The 21,222-nt window shown below is 53.1% G+C and overlaps 1 protein-coding gene across 1 annotated transcript in view; it reads right to left on the bottom strand.

Annotated features, from left to right (window-relative positions):
* The window catches only part of LOC143693004 (uncharacterized), a 680,702-nt gene that overhangs the window by 241,623 nt on the left and 417,857 nt on the right, over nt 1-21,222 (bottom strand). Inside the window, 2 exon segments of the mRNA XM_077173088.1 lie at nt 15,565-15,698; nt 20,697-20,737. Of these exon segments, the coding sequence (XP_077029203.1) occupies nt 15,565-15,698; nt 20,697-20,737 (175 nt within the window).

Below are 21,222 nucleotides of genomic sequence, written 5' to 3'. Positions count from 1 at the left end.
TGAGGCCAGCAGGGGACAAGTGACCCTTGCAGGCCTGGGGCCTCATTGCCTCCTTGTCCCTGCTCAGCAGCCTGGCAGGGGCCGCCCCATGCTCCTGCCCTTGGCATTGCACATCCCCACATCCCAGTGCCCCAGCAAGAGCCCTGAGCAATGAGGGAGGGACAGGACCTGCCTGGCTGGGGGCTGGGGCTCAGGCCTTGGCCCTTTGCATTCCTGAAACACATCCAGCTTTGCCCAGCACCAGAGATACGTTTCCCTTGCTTGTCCCCAGCTGTCATCAGTGCTTCCAGGGTTCTGCTCTACCTGGAGCTGGGGACATTTTGTCAGTCATATTCCTCATGAGGATCTCTTTAAAGTACAAGAAACTGCCATGTTTCAATCTGACTTTGAATCATTGAGAGGTTTTTGAGCACATTCTGAGGCACTGATGAGTCTGATGCAAAAAGCACCAAAGCCCCAGAGGGTTATTCAAATCCTTCTGCTGTGTCTGTGCTGCTGAGCTGGGTCAGGCTCCTGGCCCAGAGGCAGCTCCTGGCAAGGGCAGCAGAGCTGCAGAGAGACAGCTCTGGCCAGGAGCAGCTCCTGTGCACAGCCCAGCAGGGCTGGGGCTCTGCCAGGGCCCCTCAGAGACACCAGCAGGGCACAGACTGAGCTCCCAGGGGCTCAGCACTGGCAGGGGCTGTGGCATGTCCCAGAGGGGGCTGTGTCACAGCAGCACCTCTGTGGCTGTGTCATAGAGGCTCAGAGCAGCTGGGATGTCAGCAAGGGGCTGTGTGACAGCACAGAGTGGGTTGTGTGAGGTCACAGATTGGGCTGTGACATCACAGAGCTTGTGATTTGAGGGCATCAAGCAGCTACAGCATCATAGAGGGGACGGTGTGGCATCACAGAGCAGGCTGTGACATCATGGCATGGCTGTATAACATCATAGCGCAGGCTGTGAGGTCAAAGTGTGTGCTGTGACATTACAGACTGGCAGTATGACACCACAGAGAGGTTTGTGTGACATCACTGAGGGAGTTGTGAAATCACAGATGTTGCTGTGGCATCATAGAGTAGGGTATAAGGCCATAGAGCAGACTCTGCCATCATGGAGGGTGGCTCTGTGACACCAGAGAGGGGGTTGTGACATCACTGAGTGTCTGAGTAACATCACAGAACAGGCTGTGACATCACAGAAGAGACTGAGACATCACAGGGTGTGTTGCAGTGTGTCACCATTTCCTGTCTCACCTATCACATCCCCCTCAAGGATGCCAACCTTTTCCCCTCCCCCTTTTGCCCTCCAGCCTGGCACCTTCCAGCAAGATGTCGTGTGATTGGCAGATGCCCCCCAGGCCTAGGCTCATTGGTTTGTCCTAGTGTCCATGTCCCCTGACCCTTCCTCTACTCACACCTGGTTGGCCCTCACCTGTCCATCCCCTCCCCCTGTCCCCGGGGCTTAAAAAGGACACGAGACCATGCGTTCAGGGTCTCTGCTGTGGTCTCTGCCGTGGTTCTATGTCTGTCGTCTTGCTGTCTGGAGCTGTTGCCAGATTCAGAAATCTACCATGCTGCAATAAACTCTGGATCTAAGCTACACGGCAGAACCCACTCCTTTTCCCTTCACCGTCTGAACCTTTTCTACCAAAGGTAAACTGAGTTCCTAGCCAGGCAGGACATACCCCGAAACATTCGGGGCTTAATATTTAAAAAGGGTGACTTTGTGATGTCAAAGATTGTTCTGTCTCAATCACATCACAGCTGTATGACATCACAGAGTATATCCCAGCATTGGCTCTGTGACATCACAAGGGGGATTTGTGTCATCCCAGCATGAGCTGTGACATCACAGGAGGCTGTGTGACATTGAAGGTGGCTATGTGACATCACAGGGAGCTTTGAGACATCATAAGGGGACTTCATGACATCCCAGTGTGGGCTGTGACATCACATGGGCTGTGTCACATCACAGGGGTTTGTGTGACATCACAGGAGGCAGTGTGACATCACAGGGGCTGTGTGAGGTCACTGGGGAGGTCACTCTGCCCCGGCCCCCCTCACAGTTCCCCCCAGAGCAGTCCAACCCTGCTCGTGCACAGCGGGGTCCCCTGTCCCCCCGGGTCCCCCCGCCCCCGGCCCTGCAGCCTCCCCCAGAGGATGTTCCACGAGATCGACCCCAGAGCCTGACATGGGGACGGGGGGCCGGGGCCCTGGGGGTGGCACAGGGGGACAGGGACCCCCCCGGCAGCGTCCCCATGTCCCCCAGGGCCAGAGCCTGGGCCAGGGCTCCTTCACCCTGTTACAAATGAGGGGCTGAGAGCGCCTAAAAAATCCCCAGCAAGGGATCAGCCAAAACCAGATTTAATATTAAGCAGCAGCACCACAGAGTTTCTTGGCAAGAGTCACTCTGCTCCTGACTGGACACTTCAGGCACACCAAGGAAACAAAGCAACAACAAAACCAAACCAAATCCAGGCAATTGAACCAAAAATGAACCAAGAACGGTGTGTGCTTGTGAGCCTGTGTTCTAAAAAGACAGTGAGGGCAAGGATAAAAGGAATGCAGCCTAAAAGCTAAACTGAGCTTAAACTTAACAGGCCTTGACTGATTACTTAGACTTCAGCATTTAGCAAAAGTATTTCTCCTTACTTATAACCTTGACAGTATTTCACCTTACTTATAACCTATGACTTAATGATTTCACTGTGCAATAACACTTAACAACATTCAACTTAGCTTATAACTTATATTGAACTTCATTACTTAGCAAACGGGCACCTTAGCAGCATTTAACTCAGCTTAGAGCTTGTGACTCACCCTTACTTACAGGCCTGACTGGCTCAGCTATCCAAGGCACTCAGACCCCTCAGAGAGCAGCATTTCTGCCACATTTCCCCAGAACAGGCACTCCTGTGTGCACACAGACACCAAGAGTCAGTGCAAGGCACCTGGGAGAAATTCCCCTGAGGGCAGGAAATGCTCCCTGAGGATGCTTTGGCATCTCCCCAGCAGGCAAAGGGCTGAGCCTGGAGGAATGGGGGGATCGGCCCAGGCTCCGTCGTTGTTGGGGATCCCTGAGTGCAGCAAACGGGAGAGTTCCCAGCTGGGAGAGGCCCCACTCAGAGGGAGTCACTGGCCCAGGAGAGCTCCAAGGGCTCCTTTTGGAGCGCTGTTTGCAGGGCCCCAATAGAGGGGCTTCAGTCCCAGCAATGGTTCATCCTGGCCGCACTTGGCACCAACAGCTTTCTTTGGCAGGGTGAGAACAGGGATGTTGTGCCACGGAGGGAACAGAAACAGCTCCCAGGGCTGCTGCTACAGAAAGCAGGAGCTGGTTGGGCAGCAGCAGTGCCTGGAGCAGACAGTGTTTGTGATGAGCTGCAGAGGAGCTGAGCCCAGGGGCTGTTGGCCAAGGCCGAAGCCCAAGGAGCATTTCTCAGCTGGCAGGGCGGCCTGAGAAGGGGAGGGGGGAATGCAGCAGCACAGGGCCCATGGAATGTAGGGACCATTGTGACACTGTGGGGCCTTGTGAACCAAAGGACCATTGTGACACTGTGGGGCCTCATGGAATTATGGAGACCAGTGTGACATTGCTGGGACTCATGGGACCAAGGGGACCATACTGACGCTGTGTGACTCCATGGAATGTAGAGATCATTGTGACACTGAGAGGCCCCATCGAACCAAGGGTCCATTGTGACATTGAGGGGCTGCATGGAATCTGAGACCATTGTGGCACTTTGGGGTATCATGGAACCAAAGGTCCATTGCGATATTGCAAGGCCTCATGGAACCATGGAACCATGGAAAGACCTATAAGACACTTCACATCCTCATGCAACCAGAGGGCTGTTGTTACACTGAAGGGACTCATGGAATCATGGAGACCATTGTGACACTCTGAGGCCCCATGGTATAAGCAAAGCATTGTGACATTGTGGGGCCTGATGAAACCAAGAGGCTTTTGTGACATTGCAGGGCTGCATGGAACCAAGGGGCCATTGTGACATTGCAGGGCTTCATGGAACCAAAGCTCCAGGGTGCCACAGAGAGGTCGCCTGTCATCAATGGTCCATTGTGACACTATGGAGCCAAAGGAGATCATTGTGACACCACAAACCCCCATGGGCCCAAGGTCCATTGTGACATTGCAGGGCTCACGGAACAGAGGAGTGATGTGACATTGTGGGGCCTGTGGAATCACAGAGACCATTGTGACACTGCAAGGCCTCGTGGAATTGTTGGGACCATTGTGACACTGCAAGGCCTCATTGAATTGTTGGGACCATTGTGACACTGTGGGACCCCATGGAACCAAGGCACTCTTGTGACACCTCAGGACCCCATAAAACAATGGGAACACAGAACAGGTCTGCCTGGTTTGGCCTCCCGTGGGCCATCTGACTGGTCCAGCTGACCTTGGCATGTTGAGGGTCTCTTCTCATCTGCTGCTGAAACACTGGCGATCCGTGCTTTCCTTCCTATGGAAGAGAACTGTCCTTCTCCAGGCACCCATGACCAGAATTGGGATTTCACCAGTAAATTTCCTTATATCTGGGATTGTTCCCATAGCAATATTGCCAGGACAAGTCTGTCTGGCAGTGGTTTCACAAGGGTCACCTCTCATCTGGCCCCAAAACCCTGGGGAAGGTTCTGTGCTTTCCTTCCTATGGAAAGGAACTGCCCTTCTTGACCAGGTGCCCATGGCCAAATTTGGCTTCCACCTCCAACATTACCTGTTGTGGAGGAGAGCCCCTTGAGAGCTGAGTGTGCCAAAGGCAGAGCTCAGCTGCCCTTGGGGGCTGCAGGAACAGTCAAGAGCCCAAAGAGGTTCCATGGCTGTGCTGGAGACCAAGGCTGAAGGAGGGAAATGCAGGGCTACTGTGCAATGGGGAGGGGATGGAATTCCAGCAGACTCATCAGCTTGCAAGGTGCTCTGCTCTCCCTCAGCTCCTCTCTGGGAGATGCCAATCCCAGCTCAGCACCTCTGGCTACTGGGGCCCTCCCAGGAGAACTGCCTGTTCATGGGCACACAACTGATGTCGGCCTGGAAAGGGGCACAGGTTTTAATAGCTGTTAGCTTCATCATATAGAAGCAAATCTTTATTATCTGGGTCATTGAGGACTTTGAAGAAATGGCCAAGTTTTCCCACCAGGAACAGGAATTTCCTGGATCAACTGGATTCTTCTACTGATGGCAGGAGAAGAAATATTGATCTTCCCCTCTACCTGTGCCTCCAACATTCAGTCTAATATTTCATTCCCTTCTTCCTTCAGGTGTTTTGAGCTCTCCTGGTTAAATGGCCATGTCCAAGGACATCTCTTCATTTAGAGCAGCTGCATCTATGTCTTTCCTGTTGCCTCCACATTTCCTCCTGCAGCTGTTCTCTGGTCATTCCAATGCATCTGCCTTGAATGGCTTCATGCTTTGAGCTTCAGGGAGTTGCCCAATCTTTCAGAAGTTTAAAGAACTCTTTATTCAGCATCTTAGATGTATTTTTATCTTTCATATTGCCTCTTCTCATGGCTTTGTCTAAATCCTTTCTCTGGCAATCCCTTGTGGATGGTGGACATGTCAGATGTTGTTGGGATGTCAAAAGGAGCAGAGGGAAGGGTTTTGATGTCTATTAAATTTTCACATTTTCAAATTTTTATGTTGGCCATGAAGAGAAACCTTTCTGTGCCTCTGAGTCTCAGCAGTTCCTGATCCCCAAAGGACACAAACCTGATGAGTTGTGGTTGCCATTCCAGGGGCTGCACTTGCACCTCCCTCCATAGCCAGAGCAGAGCTCCCTTGTCCCAGAGAGTCCCTGGCACTGGAGGGATGAAGGAAACTGGACAGGCTGTGGGGATCAGGGGCACGGCAGTGCCACGGGGAAGAATGACTTTTGCATTTGATGGAGCTGTGCCTTCCCTTGGCTCTGTTGGCTGGCAAGAAATGAACATCCCTCTGTGTCTCGGGCAGCTCCTTCTCCAAGGAAAGCATGTGGGAGTTGGAGCCAAGGAGCTGAAAGCTGCAGGTGCAGCCTGGGCTGGAGGGAGCTCAGATTTGCACAAGGCTGCTCTGAGTGCCAGGGCTTGCATGGGGGAAATGGTGGGGAGAGGGTTGGGACAGAGTCTGATTGATTGTCAGCCATGAAGGGTCTTGATTTTCATATCCATTCAAACGGCACGAGGAGGAACCTGGATTCAGTGTCAATTGGAGATTGCACATATCCATGTATTAACAGGAAGAAAAACCTAAGCAGCGCCTAAAAATTGTTTTCTCACTGTCTTTTTAAATATGATCTATTCAGATTGAATACACTTCAAGCCTCTGGAGCAGGGAAATTCAGCAGCAGCCTCTGCAAGTTGCTGAGGATGTCAGCAGCCCCCACTGAGGCCATCCCTGCCCAGAGACCGTGGGGGAATGGGCAGACAAGGAGAGCGTCCCTGGGGCTGGGCAAGCAGAACTCAGAGGCACCAGAGGCTCCAGCGGGGCAATGGAGTGTGGAATGTGGCTGGGGAAGCCCTGCCTGGGCTGTGCCAAGCAGGACAGGCAAGCCCTGACTCCCATTCCTCAAACAATTCTCTCAAGGAGTCATTTTAAAGGAATTACAATTGTTTGTGTCCTCTGAGTTGGATCTACTGGAGAAATACCAGCAAGACATCCTCAGGAGCTGAAAACAACCAAACAGCCTTTACTGGCAACTTTAGAAAATCAGAGAACCTTTGGCAAAAGGTTTAATATGACAGTGAATCAAAACCAAACACTTCTCAAAGCATTAACTTGGCCCATTCAACTTCACAAACTCTAAGCCCATTCAATTTCAAGTTAATCAAAATTTGCAAGGAGACAGAAATAGAAGAAGTAGACAGAGAAAAAGACAAATAAGATACAGAGAAGCACTCACACCTGGGTTCCAGTGTTGTTCAGATGGAAATGCCAAGAGGAGGGAGGGTCAAGATGTGTGCTTGCCTTGTGGTCACCCTTGTGGTCACCCTCGGTCTTCCTGTGCCCTTCCCCCAGCTGGGACTTGGGGTCATTTGGTCCCTCAGGAGCTGGGCTGGGGGCTGCAGAGGTGGCTGTGGAGCATTGCCTGTGCTGTGCCAGGGACTGGCAGCCATTGCTGGGCTGGGATGGAGGATCTGGGGGATTGGGGTTCCAGGGCAGGGCAGTGCTGGGGTCACAGGGCAGGGCAAGGCTGGACCTGCCTCTTCCTCCCACAGACACAAAATGATTCAAGCCAACAATCTCCTCCAGTCTGTCACAATAGGCAGCATTGGAGGTGGAACCCAAATTTGGCCATGGGCACCTGGTCAAGAAGGACAGTTCTCTTCCATAGGAAGGAAAGCATGGAGTCTTCCCCAGAGTTTTGGGGCCAGATGAGAGGTGACCCTTGTGAAACCACTGCCAGACAGACTTGTCCTGGCAATATTGCTATGGGAACAATCCCAGATATAAGAAAATTTGATGGTGAAATCCCACTTCTGGTCATGGGTGCCTGGAGGAGAAGGACAGTTCTCTTCCATAGGAAGGAAAGCACGGATCGCCAGTGTTTCAGCAGCAGATGAGAAGAGACCCTCAACATGCCAAGGTCAGCTGGACCAGTCAGATGGCCCACGGGAGGCCAAACCAGGCAGACCTGTTCCGTGTTCTCTTGGTTTTATGGGGTCCTGAGGTGTCACAAGAGTGCCTTGGTTCCATGGGGTCCCACAGTGTCACAATGGTCCCAACAATTCCATGAGGCCTTGCAGTGTCACAATGGTCTCTGTGGTTCCACAGGCCCCACAATGTCACATCACTCCTCTGTTCTGTGAGCCCTGCTATGTCACAATGGACCTTTGGCCCATGGGGGTCTGTGGTGTCACAACGGTCTCCTTTGGCTCCACAGTGTCACAATGGACCATTGATGACAGGTGGCCTGTCTGTGTCACCCTGGAGCTTTGGTTCCATGAAGCCCTGCAGTGTCACAATGGTCCCCCTTGGTTTCTTAGTGTCACAATGGACCACTGATGACAGAAGTGCCTGCAATGTCACAATGGCCCCTTGGTTCCATGCAGCCCTGCAATGTCACAAAGGCCTCTTGGTTTCATCAGGCCCCACAGTGTCACAATGGTCTCCTTGGTTCCATGGTGGCCCACAGTGTCACAATGCTTTGCTTATTCCATGGGGCCCCACAGTGTCACAATGGTCCCTTGGTGTCACAAGGCCCCACAGTGTCACAATGGCCCCTACATTCCATGGGCCCTGTGCTGCTGCATTCCCCCCTCCCCTTCTCAGGCCGCCCTGCCAGCTGAGAAATGCTCCTTGGGCCTCGGCCTTGGCCAACAACCCCTGGGCTCAGCTCCCCTGCAGCTCATCACAAACACTGTCTGCTCCAGGCACTGCTGCTGCCCAACCAGCTCCTGCTTTCTGTAGCAGCAGCCCTGGGAGCTGTTTCTGTTCCCTCAGTGGCACAATATCCCTGTTCTCACCCTGCCAAAGAAAGCTGTTGGTGCCAAGTGCGGCCCGGATGAACCATTGCTGGGACTGAAGCCCCTCTCTTGGGGCCCTGCAAACAGCGCTCCAAAAGGAGCCCTTGGAGCTCTCCTGGGCCAGTGACTCCCTCTGAGTAGGGCCTCTCCCAGCCGGGAACTCTCCCGTTTGCTGCACTCGGGGATCCCCAACAACGACGGAGCCTGGGCCGATCCCCCCATTCCTCCAGGCTCAGCCCTTTGCCTGCTGGGGAGATGCCAAAGCATCCTCAGGGAGCATTTCCTGCCCTCAGGGGAATTTCTCCCAGGTGCCTTGCACTGACTCTTGGTGTCTGTGTGCACACAGGAGTGCCTGTGCTGGGGAAATGTGGCAGAAATGCTGCTCTCTGAGGGGTTTGAGTGCCTTGGATAGCTGAGTCCGTCAGATATCCAGATGTCAGTAACTAATGCTAAGTCACAAGGTCTAAGCCAAGTTAAATGCTGCTAAGAGTTGTTCGTTTGTGAAGTTGTTCTGTTTAATTTATTTATTAGCTAAGTTGAATATTAAATGGTATTACTCTGTTAAATTGCTAAGTCATATGTTTTAAGTTTGGTTAAGTAGTGTTAAATGCTGTTCTTTTGCGAAATTATGAAATTGAAGGTATCAGTTAAGGTTAAGGTATAAGTTAAGTCCTGTTAAGTTTGTGCTCTGTTAATTGTTTAGGCCATATTCCTTTTATCCTTGCCCTCACTGTCCTTTTGTTTCACACACATACAGGGACAGTTCTTGGCTCATTTCTGGTTTGATTGCCTGGATTTTGTTTGGTTTAGTTGTTGCTTTGTTTCCTTGGTGTGCCTGACGTGTCCAGTCAGGAGCAGAGTGACTCTTGCCAAGGAACTTTGTGCTGCTGTCCCTTAATATTAAATCTGGTTTTTGCTGATCCCTTGCTGGGGATTTTTTCAGCGCTCTCAAGGCCTTGTTGGTAACATGGTGAAGGAGCCCTGGCCCAGGCTCTGGCCCTGGGGGACATGGGGACGCTGCCGGGGGGTCCCTGTCCCCCTGTGCCACCCCCAGGGCCCCGGCCCCCCCGTCCCCGTGTCAGGCTCTGGGGTCGATCTGGTGGAACATCCTCTGGGGGAGGCTGCGGGGCTGGGGGCGGGGGGACCCGGGGGGACAGGGGACCCCGCTGTGCACGAGCAGGGTTGGACTGCTCTGGGGGGAACTGTGAGGGGGGCCGGGGCAGAGTGACCTCCCCAGTGACCTCACACAGCCCCTGTGATGTCACACAGCCCCTGTGATGTCACACAGCCCTCTGTGATGTAACACAGCCCCCTGTGATGTCACAGTCCCAAGGCTGGCATATCACTGTGTGGTGTCATACAGCTGTGCAGTGACATCACAGAAGACACTGTGATGTCACAAAGTCACTTCATGATGTCACAGCCTGTTCTGTGATGTCACAGCCTGTTTTGTGATGTTACTCAGACACCCACTGATGTCTCAACCCACTCTCTGATGTCATAGAGCCACCCTCCATGATCATAGGGTCTGCTCTATGGCCTCACACCCTACCCTATCATGCCACAGCCACCTCTGGGATGTCACAACCCCCTCAGTGATGTCACACAACCCTCTCTGTGATGTCTTACACCCACTCTGTAATGTCACAGCACACACTTTGACCTCACAGCCGGCTCCATGGTGTCGTACAGCCATGCCATGATGTCACAGCCTGCTCTGTGATGTCACACAGTCCCCTCTATGATGCTGTAGCTGCTTTATGACCTCAAACCACAAGCTCTGTGACGTCATAGCCAAAGCTGTGACCTCACACAGCCCACTCTGTGCTGTCACACAGCCCCTTGCTGACATCCCAGCTGCTCTGTGCCTCTATGACACAGCCACAGAGGTGCTGCTGTGACACAGCCCCCTCTGGGCCATGCCACAGCCCCTCCCAGTGCTGAGCCCCTGGGAGCTCAGTCTGTGCCCTGCTGGTTTCCCTGAGGGGCCCTGGCAGTGCCCCAGCCCTGCTGGGCTGTGCACAGGAGCTGCTCCTGGCCAGAGCTGTCTCTCTGCAGCTCTGCTGCCCTTGCCAGGAGCTGCCTCTGTGTTCTGGTTTCAAAGCAAAACCAGTAAAAGATTCCAAGTCAGAAATACAATTTATCAGGAAAAGGGATAAAACCATACACATGCAATAATACAAAAGAAAAATCAGTGACGGAGTCAGAATACAACCTGACACCCTGCTAGTTAGGGGGGTGGTAGCAGTCCAGATGAAATGGTCTTGTTGAAGTGGTGATCCTGTAGAAACAATCTGGTAGCTCTTGTCCTCTGGAAACCAGTGGGTAAGGGCAGCTATTCCTCGGGCAATCCAGTGGAAAGACTGACTGCTCTGTCCCAAAGCCCAGATTGTATCCAGGTGGGGATGCTGAGCTCCTCCGCCTGGGCAGGAAATCACAAAATGGGCTGAAATTGTTCTGAGTCATGGGGTGGGTCCTTGATTACCCGATAAACAGAAATGGCTCCTAGTGGGAGTTATCTCTGAGTCATGAGGCAAGACATTGATGGGCCCATTAACAGGAGATACGGAAAAAACAATGTCCCTCCTGGTTTCAGCAGCTCTTGAGGATGGGAATAGAAGACATTTTTCTATTGTAACCTAGGACACTCTGGGCCAGTAGCCCAGCCCAGCTCAGCAGCACAGACTCAGCACAAGGACTTCAATGACCCTCTTGAGGCTTTGGTGCTGTTTGCATCAGACTCAGTCCCTCAGATTACACTCAATAAACTTCTGGAGAACTCAAACTCACGTTTAAAGTCCAAAGTTTCATTAACTTTTAATGGGTACCACTGAGGGACACAATTCATGTGAAAATGTCCCCAAGTTCCAGTTAGAGCAGAACACTGGAGGCACTGATGACAGCTGGGGACAAGCAAGGGAAACGTATCTCTGGTGCTGGGCAAAGCTGGATGTGTTTCAGGAATGCAAAGGGCCAAGGCCTGAGCCCCAGCCCCTGGCCAGGAAGATCCTGTCCCTCCCTCATTGCTCAGGGCTCTTCCCAGGATGGGCACTGGGATGTGGGGATGTGCAATGCCAAGGAAAGGAGCATGGGGCGGCCCCTGCCAGGCTGCTGAGCAGGGACAAGGAGGCAATGAGGCAATGAGGCCTTCAAGGGTCACTTGTCCCCTGCTGGCCTCAGGCCCAGGTCCAGCAGCCATGGCCAAAGTGCTGCAGGAGTTGGCTCTGGCAGGGCTGTCTTGCAGCTGCTGCCCATGCCTGTGCCCTGTGCAGCCCAGGCTGTCCTACGGTGTCCCTGCCCTGCGCCTCTGTCCCTGCAGGCTGTCGGCATCCCCCGGCTGCCCCACCTGGCTGGCCCCTTCCTTTGCTGACAGCTCTGCCTCCTGCCTGCCTCTGCCTGCCTACACAAAGCCTTGGGCTGCTCCAGGCTCCTGCTGGGGGACGTGCTGCACCACAGCCCTGCCCTGCCAGGGAAATTCCTTTCTGCTGCTGCCCGGTCTGGGCCTCCCCAGGCGCCCTTGCTGCCATTATTTCCTTCTCATGCTTATATCCTCTAGGAAGAAAAGCTCCAGCTTCTCTGAAACCACCCTTCAGCCCCTGCCAGGCTACTCCTGTTCTGTCCTCAGTCTCCACCCTACTGAGCCCAGAACCTGCAGCCTCTACCTTCGGGTTATGAGATGAGGCCTCCAAACCCCATCTTGGAAGATGTTTGGGTCCTCTCCAATGTCTGTGAAAATGGAAAAATAACTGCCAAAGGTATTTTCTTGCAATTTTGCAGTGGCAGAACAAGGGTCAATAACTCTAAAGTGAATGAGGCTGGAGTTACATTTGTTAGAAGGAGGAAATATTTTACAATGATGAGAGTGGAACAAAACTGCAACTCTTTTGCCAGAGAAGTGGATGTGCCATCCTAGGAATTGCCCAGGAGCAGGAGCTTTGTGCAACCTGACCCAGTGAAACACCCTGCCCTTCCCAAGGATGGAATTCCTGTTGTGTGGGTTCTCTGCTGTGCTGGGTGCCCTCACAAGGCTTGTGGCCAGAATGTCTGCTGAGGGAAGCCAGGCTGCTGCAGGGGCAGTGACCTCACAGCCATCACCATGGCAGCCCTGTCCCTGGGCCTGGCTGTGCCCTTTGCTCTGCCCCTGCCTTGTCTCTGCTGGCATGAAGAGTTTTGTCATTCATATCTTGTCCCCAAGGTGCTGGGGCCAATGGCTTCCCAGTCAGGCTCCTGGAGCACAAGTGGCTTTTCAGAGCCCAGCCAGGAATGAGCCCTGAGGCAGCAGCTCTGCAGTGGTGGCCACCAGGCCAGGCTGCCAAGGGAGGCTTCTGGCCATGGCCTGCAAGCAGCTGCTGCTGCCAAGGTGCCTTTGGTGCCTCAGGCTCTCCCTGGCACAGCTCCCAGCATGGCACTCTGCCCTTGTGCCCGAGTCCTTCCCTGTGCTGGGGCTGGCCTGGGCCTTTTCCTGCAGCGGGACCTGCCCTACTGATGGCACAGGAAAGGCAGTTCCTGCTGGAGCAGGAGGCTCTGCCTGCAATGGGCTCAAACCACTCCAGCAAGGCCCTGTTGACTTCAAAATTGCTGCCTAGAGCACAATATTCTAATAATTGTTATAGTTCCTGTGCTGTGGAGTAAATAACTCTGGTTAAGATCTTTCTGTCTAATCATGATCAGAATCAATCAGAGCCCTATTTATATAAATATAGCTGGTATTTTATCATTAATCCTGTGGGACAAATTTTATTAAAGTTGGATTCAACCTGTCCCATCTTTTACATATAAACCTTTGACAAATTCTGGGGCTGGGATTGAACCCAATCGCTGCCAGTCTCCTCTCTTAGAAGGAATTTGAGAAGTCTAGGGGTCCTGCAGAGGTTTGAGGATCCATGGTGGCTGCTGGGTGTCATTTCTCCATCTCACGTTTGGAGTTTCTCCAAGAAAGAAATAAAGCTTTTGCCTGAAGCTCCCACTGTGGCCATGACAGGAACCCCTGTGAGTGTCTGGGCCGTCCCAGCTCTTTGGCAGCCTGGGGACTCCTGGGATGTCACCGTGGAGCCCCCATGAGTGCCTGTGACAGATGGGTGCCTTTGCAGCCCAAGGTGCCCTGGGATGTCACCATGGAATGGCTGTGACTGCCTCTGACCACAGGGCTCTTTACCATCCAAAGAAAGCCCTGGGAGGTCTCCATGGAGCCCCTGTCTGTGCCTGTGACATTCCAGCTGTGGAACAGCCTGGAGACTCTTGGAAAGTCCCCATGGAACCCCTCTGAGGGTCTGTGAGAAATCTGATCCTTAGCAGGCAACCATCCCCAGCCCCCTGTTGCTGTGGTCAGTTTCCATGGCAACCATCACCAGCCCCCTGTTGCTATGCTCAGTTTCCATGGCAACCATCACCAGCCCCCCTGTTGCTATGCTCAGTCCCTTGGCAGCTCCATGGAGACCCCATGCCAGGGGTGGTTGCCATGGACACCAGCTCAGGCCTGCAGCCAGAGCCTGTTGCCATGGCAACCATTGGCAGCCCATCCCCAGGCTCATGGGATCCCAGAACCACAGAATTGGCAGAGCTGGGAGGGACCCATCAGGATCCTGCAGTCCAACTGCTGGCCCTGCACAGGACACCCCAACAATGCCAGCCTGGGCCTGGCAGCGCTGGCCAAACGCTGCTGGAGCTCAGAGAGCCCTGGAGCTGGGACCCTTCCCTGGGGAGCCTGGCCAGGGCCCCAGCAGCCTCTGGGCAAAAACCTTTTCCTGACATCCAAGCTGAGCCTGCCCCGACTCAGCTGCAGCCGCTCCCTCCACTCCTGTCCCTGGGCACCAGAGGGAAGAGGTTCCCACAGCCCCAGCCAGGGACCTGCTCCCAAGGCGGCTGCCATGGCCACCAGGGCTGGCACCAGCTGGGGTGCTCGGTTTCCATGGGCCAGGCTTCAGGAATGAGATTCCCCAATTTCCTGCTCCCGCTAAAACCGCGCTGCCCTCGCTGCCCTCCCACCTCCCATGGAAAGCACAAAAGGCAAAGATCCCGGGCTGGGATAAGAACAATTTACTGGGAACAGAAATGTGATAAGGAACAAGCAGGAACAGAAACAATATTGATAACAGAAGGGATCAATAAAACTTTTAAAGGGAAAACTAAAACACAACTCACTGGGTCTTTCCTGGCCATGTATTTCCCCCTGCCTGGAAAGGACACCCTTCTCCTCAGGGAGAGATAGATAGAGAGAGAGAGAGTGAGAGAGAGAGTCCCTTTCCTGCCCCTGGCAATGACCTGAGGTGGGAGTGAATGTAATGACAGGGCCATGGCCAGACCCTTATATTTTTCAATGCCACATCAGGTCATTGGGAGGGGCAGGAAAATTGACAGCTGTCTTCCCAGCATGGATTACAGGGAAAATGGATCCCCAGGGCTCTTCCCAACGTGGGACCTCTGTCGTAACGGCGGGAGAGATGCGACACACTATATGCGATGAATAGCAAATCTCGAAGTTTATTGAAAGCTTACACATTTTTATATTAGTGTTAATGAAGCTTATGCATATTGCAAAATCTGAGCTTATTATTGGTTAAAGCACACTATGATCAAACACACCTACTTCTATCTCTTAACAATTATTTTGCTTCTATGTGTACATTCTTCTAATTTCTCTACCTTGGGATAACTACATTTTCTGGCAAGCAATTTTCTCCCCCGTCTTCTCGTTTTAGAGAAGGTCACTGTGACCTTCGTCAGTAAGTAGGCACCGGTTGCTCAGTTCTCAGCTTGTTTCTCTTACCCTTATCCATCGGTATCACATTGGAATGTCTTTTCTCAGCTAACCAATTCTCTAAAAAAGCTCTCTACAGGACCTCCAATGGAGAAAGAAGCTGAAGTGGTGCATAAAGCTCTTCCTGCAGCTGAGGCACTCGCAGAACTTCCCTTACTGGCGACTCCATTGGTTTCTGGTCAAATTCGAGCTCCTGGAGAAGCTCTTCCCATGAAGTGGGACACTTGTAGGGCCTCTCCCCAGTGTGGATGCGCCTGTGGATGATGAAGGTGGATTTTTTCTTGAATCCCTTCCTGCAATCAGGGCAGCAGAAGGGCCTCTCCTGGGTGTGACTCTGCTCATTCAGGCAGAGATTTTTGCTGGTCTGCAACCTCTTCCCACAGGTGAGGCACTCGTAGGGCCTCTCCCCAGTGTGGATGTGCCGGTGGGTGATGAGGTGGGAGTTGTGCTTGAAGCCCTTCCCGCACTCAGGGCAGCGGAAGGGCCTCTCCTCGGTGTGAATCTGCTGGTGGCAGAGGAGATCAGAACTGGTCCGAAACCTCTTCGGACACTGGGGACACTCGTAGGGCCTCTCGCCAGCGTGGATGCGTTGGTGCCTGATGAGTTCTGAGCTGCAGCTGAAGCCCTTCCCACACTCCCCACACTCGTAGGCCCATTCCCCAGTGTGGATCATCTGGTGGCGGATCAGGGTGCTGCTCTTCCTGAAGCTCTTCCCACACTCCAAGCACTTGTAGGGCTTCTCCCCATTGTGAAGCTGCTCAGGGACCACCAGCTCTGAGCTCTGGCTGAAGCTCTGTCCACCTTCCTGGCTCAGGGTGGGAATTTCCTCCTCAGAGCACCCTGGGCTGGGTTTGCATCCCCTCCTCCTCTGGATCTCTGTGGCTTTTCTTCCCTGTTGGATTCCTGTGCACTAGAGTTGCTCAAAACAGCCTGTTCCACGAGATTCTGCTGTGGAGATTTTTCCTCCCTGGTCTCCATCCTCAGCTCCTTCTCTGGGGGAGGAAGGACAAGGAGAGGATGGGATTTGCCTCTGTGCCAGAGGGAAGGGGAAGGAGATCCCCCCACTGCATCCCTGGCAGGACGGGGTTGGCAGCAGGGTTGTCCTGCAGCTGGGGGCTGTGCTGGGCTGGGAGATGGAGCAGGAGAGAGGGGCAAAGGGGCACTGACTTCCTCCTCACCTGCCTGGGTGTCTCGAGGCTCCTTCCTCTTCCTCACAGCCTCCTCTTCCATCTGGCAAAAGTTTGGAGATGGGAAATTCTGTTTTGGGAAGAAAACAAAGGGAGCACACATTGTCTTTTGTACTGGATTGAAGGAAAACCTGGGGGAGAGTCTAAGCCAGAATTACAATTTAATAAGAAAATTTCAATCAAGGCAATGATACAGATACACTGCCTTAAACTGACAGAGTCAGGATATAACCTGACACCCTGTTGGTCAGGGTGGTGGCAGCAGTCCCATTAAATGGTGGCTGCAGTCCTGTTGGAGTGATGAACGTGATTCTGTCCAAGCAGTGATCCTGTAGAAGGGTCTGGTCTCCCTCTGGAGGTCCAGTGGTGGTTCTGGAGCTCTTGTCCTCTGCAAACCCAGAAGGCAAGCTGCTCCTGGTGTTGAAAGGCTCAGCTTATATGCAGGTAGGAATGCTTGGATCCTCCCCCTGGGCGGAGCATCCCACAATGGGATGATGGAATTTGATCAGTCCTGCAGTGACACACAATGGGCCATTCACAGAAGATATCTCCCCTGGAGGGCGTTATCAGGGCTGAGTCATGGAAGAGATAAAGAACACTGCCCCACCTGTTTATAGCAGTTGATGAAGATGGGGATTAAAAACATGCATTTGGTTCCATCTTACACTGCAACCTGAAACAGTGGGGTAACTCCTGCTCAGGGGGTGAACACCACCCCCCTTACCCAACCTGGCTCAGGTTTAAAACCCCCAGCCTGGGAAGGCCACACACACACAGGGGACAATGTCACACTTGGACCACTCCAGGGGAGATCTCTGTCCCTCTCAGTCCCTGGCTGTCCCCCCTTTTCTTTTTCACAGGCCGGGGGCTTTGCCAAATCTAAAAATAATTTTTTTTCTTTGTGCCTGTTACCTTTGTGACATTTAAACAGAGCTTTCCCTTCCTTTTCATACTCTTTTCATAAAAGAGGTATCGCAATGTATTGGGCCGAATTTCCACTTTTCTTTTATCAGAATGTGCCAGCATCTGAGCTGGAGCTCTGCAGGACCAATGGATTTTGGAATTGCCACAAAATTGCTTCTACTGTCAGTTTATTAAATTTTGCAATTTTTTCTCCTTTCCACCACAAGTTACTTGTGGGAAGAGCAAATTCAAGGCATTTTCTGTAAGGTTAAGTTTGATTTTTGTCAAGAATCAACTTACTTTGTCCGGTTCCCAGGGGATGCTCAAGGTATCTCTGTGCCACTCGCCCTTGGGGATGCTTGGGAGCGGCTTGGGAGGGTTTGTCCCCATCCCTGTCACCCCAGGCCATTCCCCAGGGGTGTCCCTGTCACTCCAGGCCATTCCCCAGGGTTGTCGCTGTCCCTGTCACCCCAGGCCATTCCCCAGGGGTGTCCCTGTCCCTGTCACCCCAGGCCATTCCCCAGGGGTCTCCATCATTCTCACCCCAGGGAATGCCTGGGGGGTCTCCCTCCCTCTCACCCCTGTGCCAGTGGGTGCTCGGGGCAGTCTCTGTCCCTCTCAGCCCAGGGGATGCTCGGGGCTCTCTGTCCCCTGGCCCTGGGGGATGCTCGGGGGGTCTCCATCCCTCTGGCCTCAGGCAATGCCTGTGCAGGGCTGGGCACCAGGGGCTCTTTGTCCCTCTCACCGCTGAGGCTGCTCGGGGCTGGGGGGGCTCTGCCACCTTCTCACCCCTGGGGAGGCCGGGGGGGTCTCTGTCCCTCTCAGCCCTGCTGTGACCCCACCCAAACATCATCGGGGTCACAGGGACAGAGACACCCCCAAAGCCCCAGAAAAGATGAACCTGGGATTTGGTTTGGGGCCGAGGACTTAGGAAGGGGCTGGAATTGGGGCTGGGCTTGGAGTTGGGGCTGAGATTTGGATTAGAGCTGGGATTGGGATGTAGGCTAGACATGGGATTAGCTTTAGGGCTGGGGTTGGGATTGGGTCTGGGGCTAGACGAGTGTGGGGCTGGGATGAGATTAAATTCAGAACTGTGAGTGTGTCTAAACATGGAGTGAGATTGAGACCAGGATCAGGGTCATGTTTGGGACTGAGCTCACCCAGAGCAGGACAGTGGGGATGTCACTGTGGGATGTTTTGGGGAAAATCCTGGTTTGGGGAAAAACAGGGTGTTAATGCCTTGTGCTGGGGATTCCTCCCACCCAAGTCCATCTCTAGAAGTCACCTGATGTCCATAAAAACCTTCAAAAATGAAGAGTGAATCAAAAAAAGCCACCAGGAGTGTCCCATGTCCAGTCTCATCCCTCTGGGGTTCTGGTGTTCCCCCATCTCAGGGCTGCTGGGGATCCCATGGGTCCTTGGGTTCCCCCCTTCTCCAGGGTCCTGCTTAGGGATGCTGGGGACTTTTGGGTTCGCCCTCACCAGCCTCCCTTCAATCCAGCCACTTAAGGCTCACCCCTCTCCCCACCACCCCACCCTGGTTTAGGGCAAATTTGGGAGAAAACCTCCAAAAGGGGTTTCCTCTAAAAAGCAAATTCAAGCAGCAAACCTGCCCCCCACCCCCCAGTATTTTCCCAGGTTTGGGAAAATATTTCCTTGGAGAAAAGTGGAAAAAAACATTTATTTACCAGGCAAAGCATTCACCAGTACAAACAAAGAACAATATTGAACAATAAAACCTCTTGCCACTCCAAAAGCGATGACAAACACAGAAAGTCCCTCTCTGGGCTGTAGCTCAGCTCACTCAGTCTCTTATCAGTCTCTTATCAGTCTCTTATCAGTCCCTCCAGCACTGGAAATGCCACGGCCCAGGCCTGGTCCAGTGGGCCACAGGTGGGAGCTGCCAGTGGTGTTCTGTGTGTTCAGTGCAGAGCAGGTTCAAACAGCTCCAAAGAAAAAGAAAAATAACAGTCCAGGCAACTTCTCTGCCTCAGAGAGCTAAAAACTAACTAAAAGCAAAGGAGAGCTCTGTCCCACCCTCTGTCCATCCAGGAGCCGGAAAGTGGATGAGTGAGTGCAGTGTATGAAAACAAACTGCAGCTTCTTCCTCCTCCCCTTGGCTCTCAGAACCAGTCTTAAAGGTGCAGAACTCATTTCTGGGCTAAAGGGACCGATGGGGCAGGAGCATCATAAAGTCACCCCAGGACATGCCCCTGTCAGGGTCAGGGGGTCCCGTCCCCACCTCATCTCTGGGCTGCCAGGGGTGCCCCAGCTCCGGTATCGCCCCTTCCCCTCTCCCTGCCCCGGGGGTCCCCCGTTCCACAGCCCCGGCTCTCACGGGGATCCCCAAAACCAATGTCCCGCCCCGTCGGTACCGGGCCATCCCCACGTGGACCCCCCGGGACCGTCCCGAAAAAGCTCCTCTTAGGGAGCCCGGAGATATCCGGGGCTCGAGTCCGGGATCTGCCGGCTCCGAACACTCTCCAAAAAAATCCTCCCGGAGACCCCTGGCTGGAGTTATTTGGGAATTTAGCTACTTGAGCTGAGTTTCTTGTGGGACTTTTAGCAGCCTTGTGTTCCTCACGTTGGAGTAAATGAACTTTGTCCATCACGCTGAAATAATTTGCTCCCTCTTCTCCAGTGATTTTAACAAACTTTTCAAGGAAGGACAACAAAATATTTTCTTTTTCACTGGCCACCCACAACAGCCATTTTCCCCATCAGTTCTTCCATAAGTTCCCCAGGAGGAAGGAGCGACTGTGTCCAAGTTTCCAAGGGTTCTTCCAGAAAAAACCACAACCTCCTCAGAGGGAATGCTGCTGTTGTCAAAGGCACCTGGGGTGAGACAAGACTGCCCTGAACTCACTGCACAAAAATAATGTCACAATCTGGCTACGCAAATTGTTAAAGAAATGCCTCTGCCCCAGTTAAGGTGCTAACGAGACCAAATCTAAAGTGGATTTTATTGAACACTAAATGTGAGGTAGAGAGAGAGAGATGGAAAGAAAGAGAAAAGGGGGAGATCAAGGGATTGACAGGGACAGAGATCTGCCCTGGGGCAGGGCAAGTGTGACATTGTCCCCTGTGTGTGTGGCCTTCCCAGGGTGGGGGTTTTACACCTGAGCCAGTTTGGGTAAGGGGGGTGGTGTTCGCCCCCTGAGCAGGGATTCCCCCACCGTTTCAGGTTACAGTGTAAGATGGAACCAAATGCATGTTTTCAATCCCCATCTTCATCAACTGCTAGAAACAGGCGGGGCAGGTTTCTTTATCTCTTCCATGACTCAGCCCTGATAACGCCCTCCAGGGGAGATATCTTCTGCGAATGGGCCATTGTGTGTCACTGCAGGACTGATCAAATTCCATCATCCCATTGTGGGATGCTCCGCCCAGCGGGAGGATCCAAGCATTCCTACCTGCATATAAGCGCAGGCTTTCAACACCAGGAGCACCTTGCCTTCTGGGTTTGCAGAGGACAAGAGCTCCAGAACCACCACTGGACCTCCAGAGGAAGACCAGACCCTTCTACAGGATCACTGCTTGGACAGAATCACGTTCATCTCTCCAACAGGACTGCAGCCACCATTTAATGGGACTGCTGCCACCACCCTGAGCAGCAGGGTGTCAGGTTATAACCTGACTCTGTCTGTTTATGGCAGTGTATCTGTATCATTGCCGTGATCTTAATTTTCTTATTAAATCGTAATTCTGAATTAGACTCTCGCCCAGGTTTGCCTTCAATCCAGTATAAAATTTAGTGTGCTCATCCCTTGTCTTCCTCCCAAAGCAGGATTTCCCATCCTCAAACCTTCACTAGATGAAGGAGGAGGCTGCGAGGAAGAGGAAGATGCCCCAGGAGCCCCAGGCAGGTGAGGAGGAAGTCAGTGCCCCTTTCCCCCTCTCTCCTGCTCCATCTCCCAGCCCAGCAAAGCCCCTGGCTGC

Source organism: Agelaius phoeniceus, unplaced genomic scaffold (assembly GCF_051311805.1).
Source record: "Agelaius phoeniceus isolate bAgePho1 unplaced genomic scaffold, bAgePho1.hap1 Scaffold_113, whole genome shotgun sequence".
NCBI lineage: Eukaryota > Metazoa > Chordata > Aves > Passeriformes > Icteridae > Agelaius > Agelaius phoeniceus.
The sequence above is the reverse complement of the archived record's forward strand: the minus strand, read 5'-3'. Positions and strand labels throughout refer to the sequence as shown.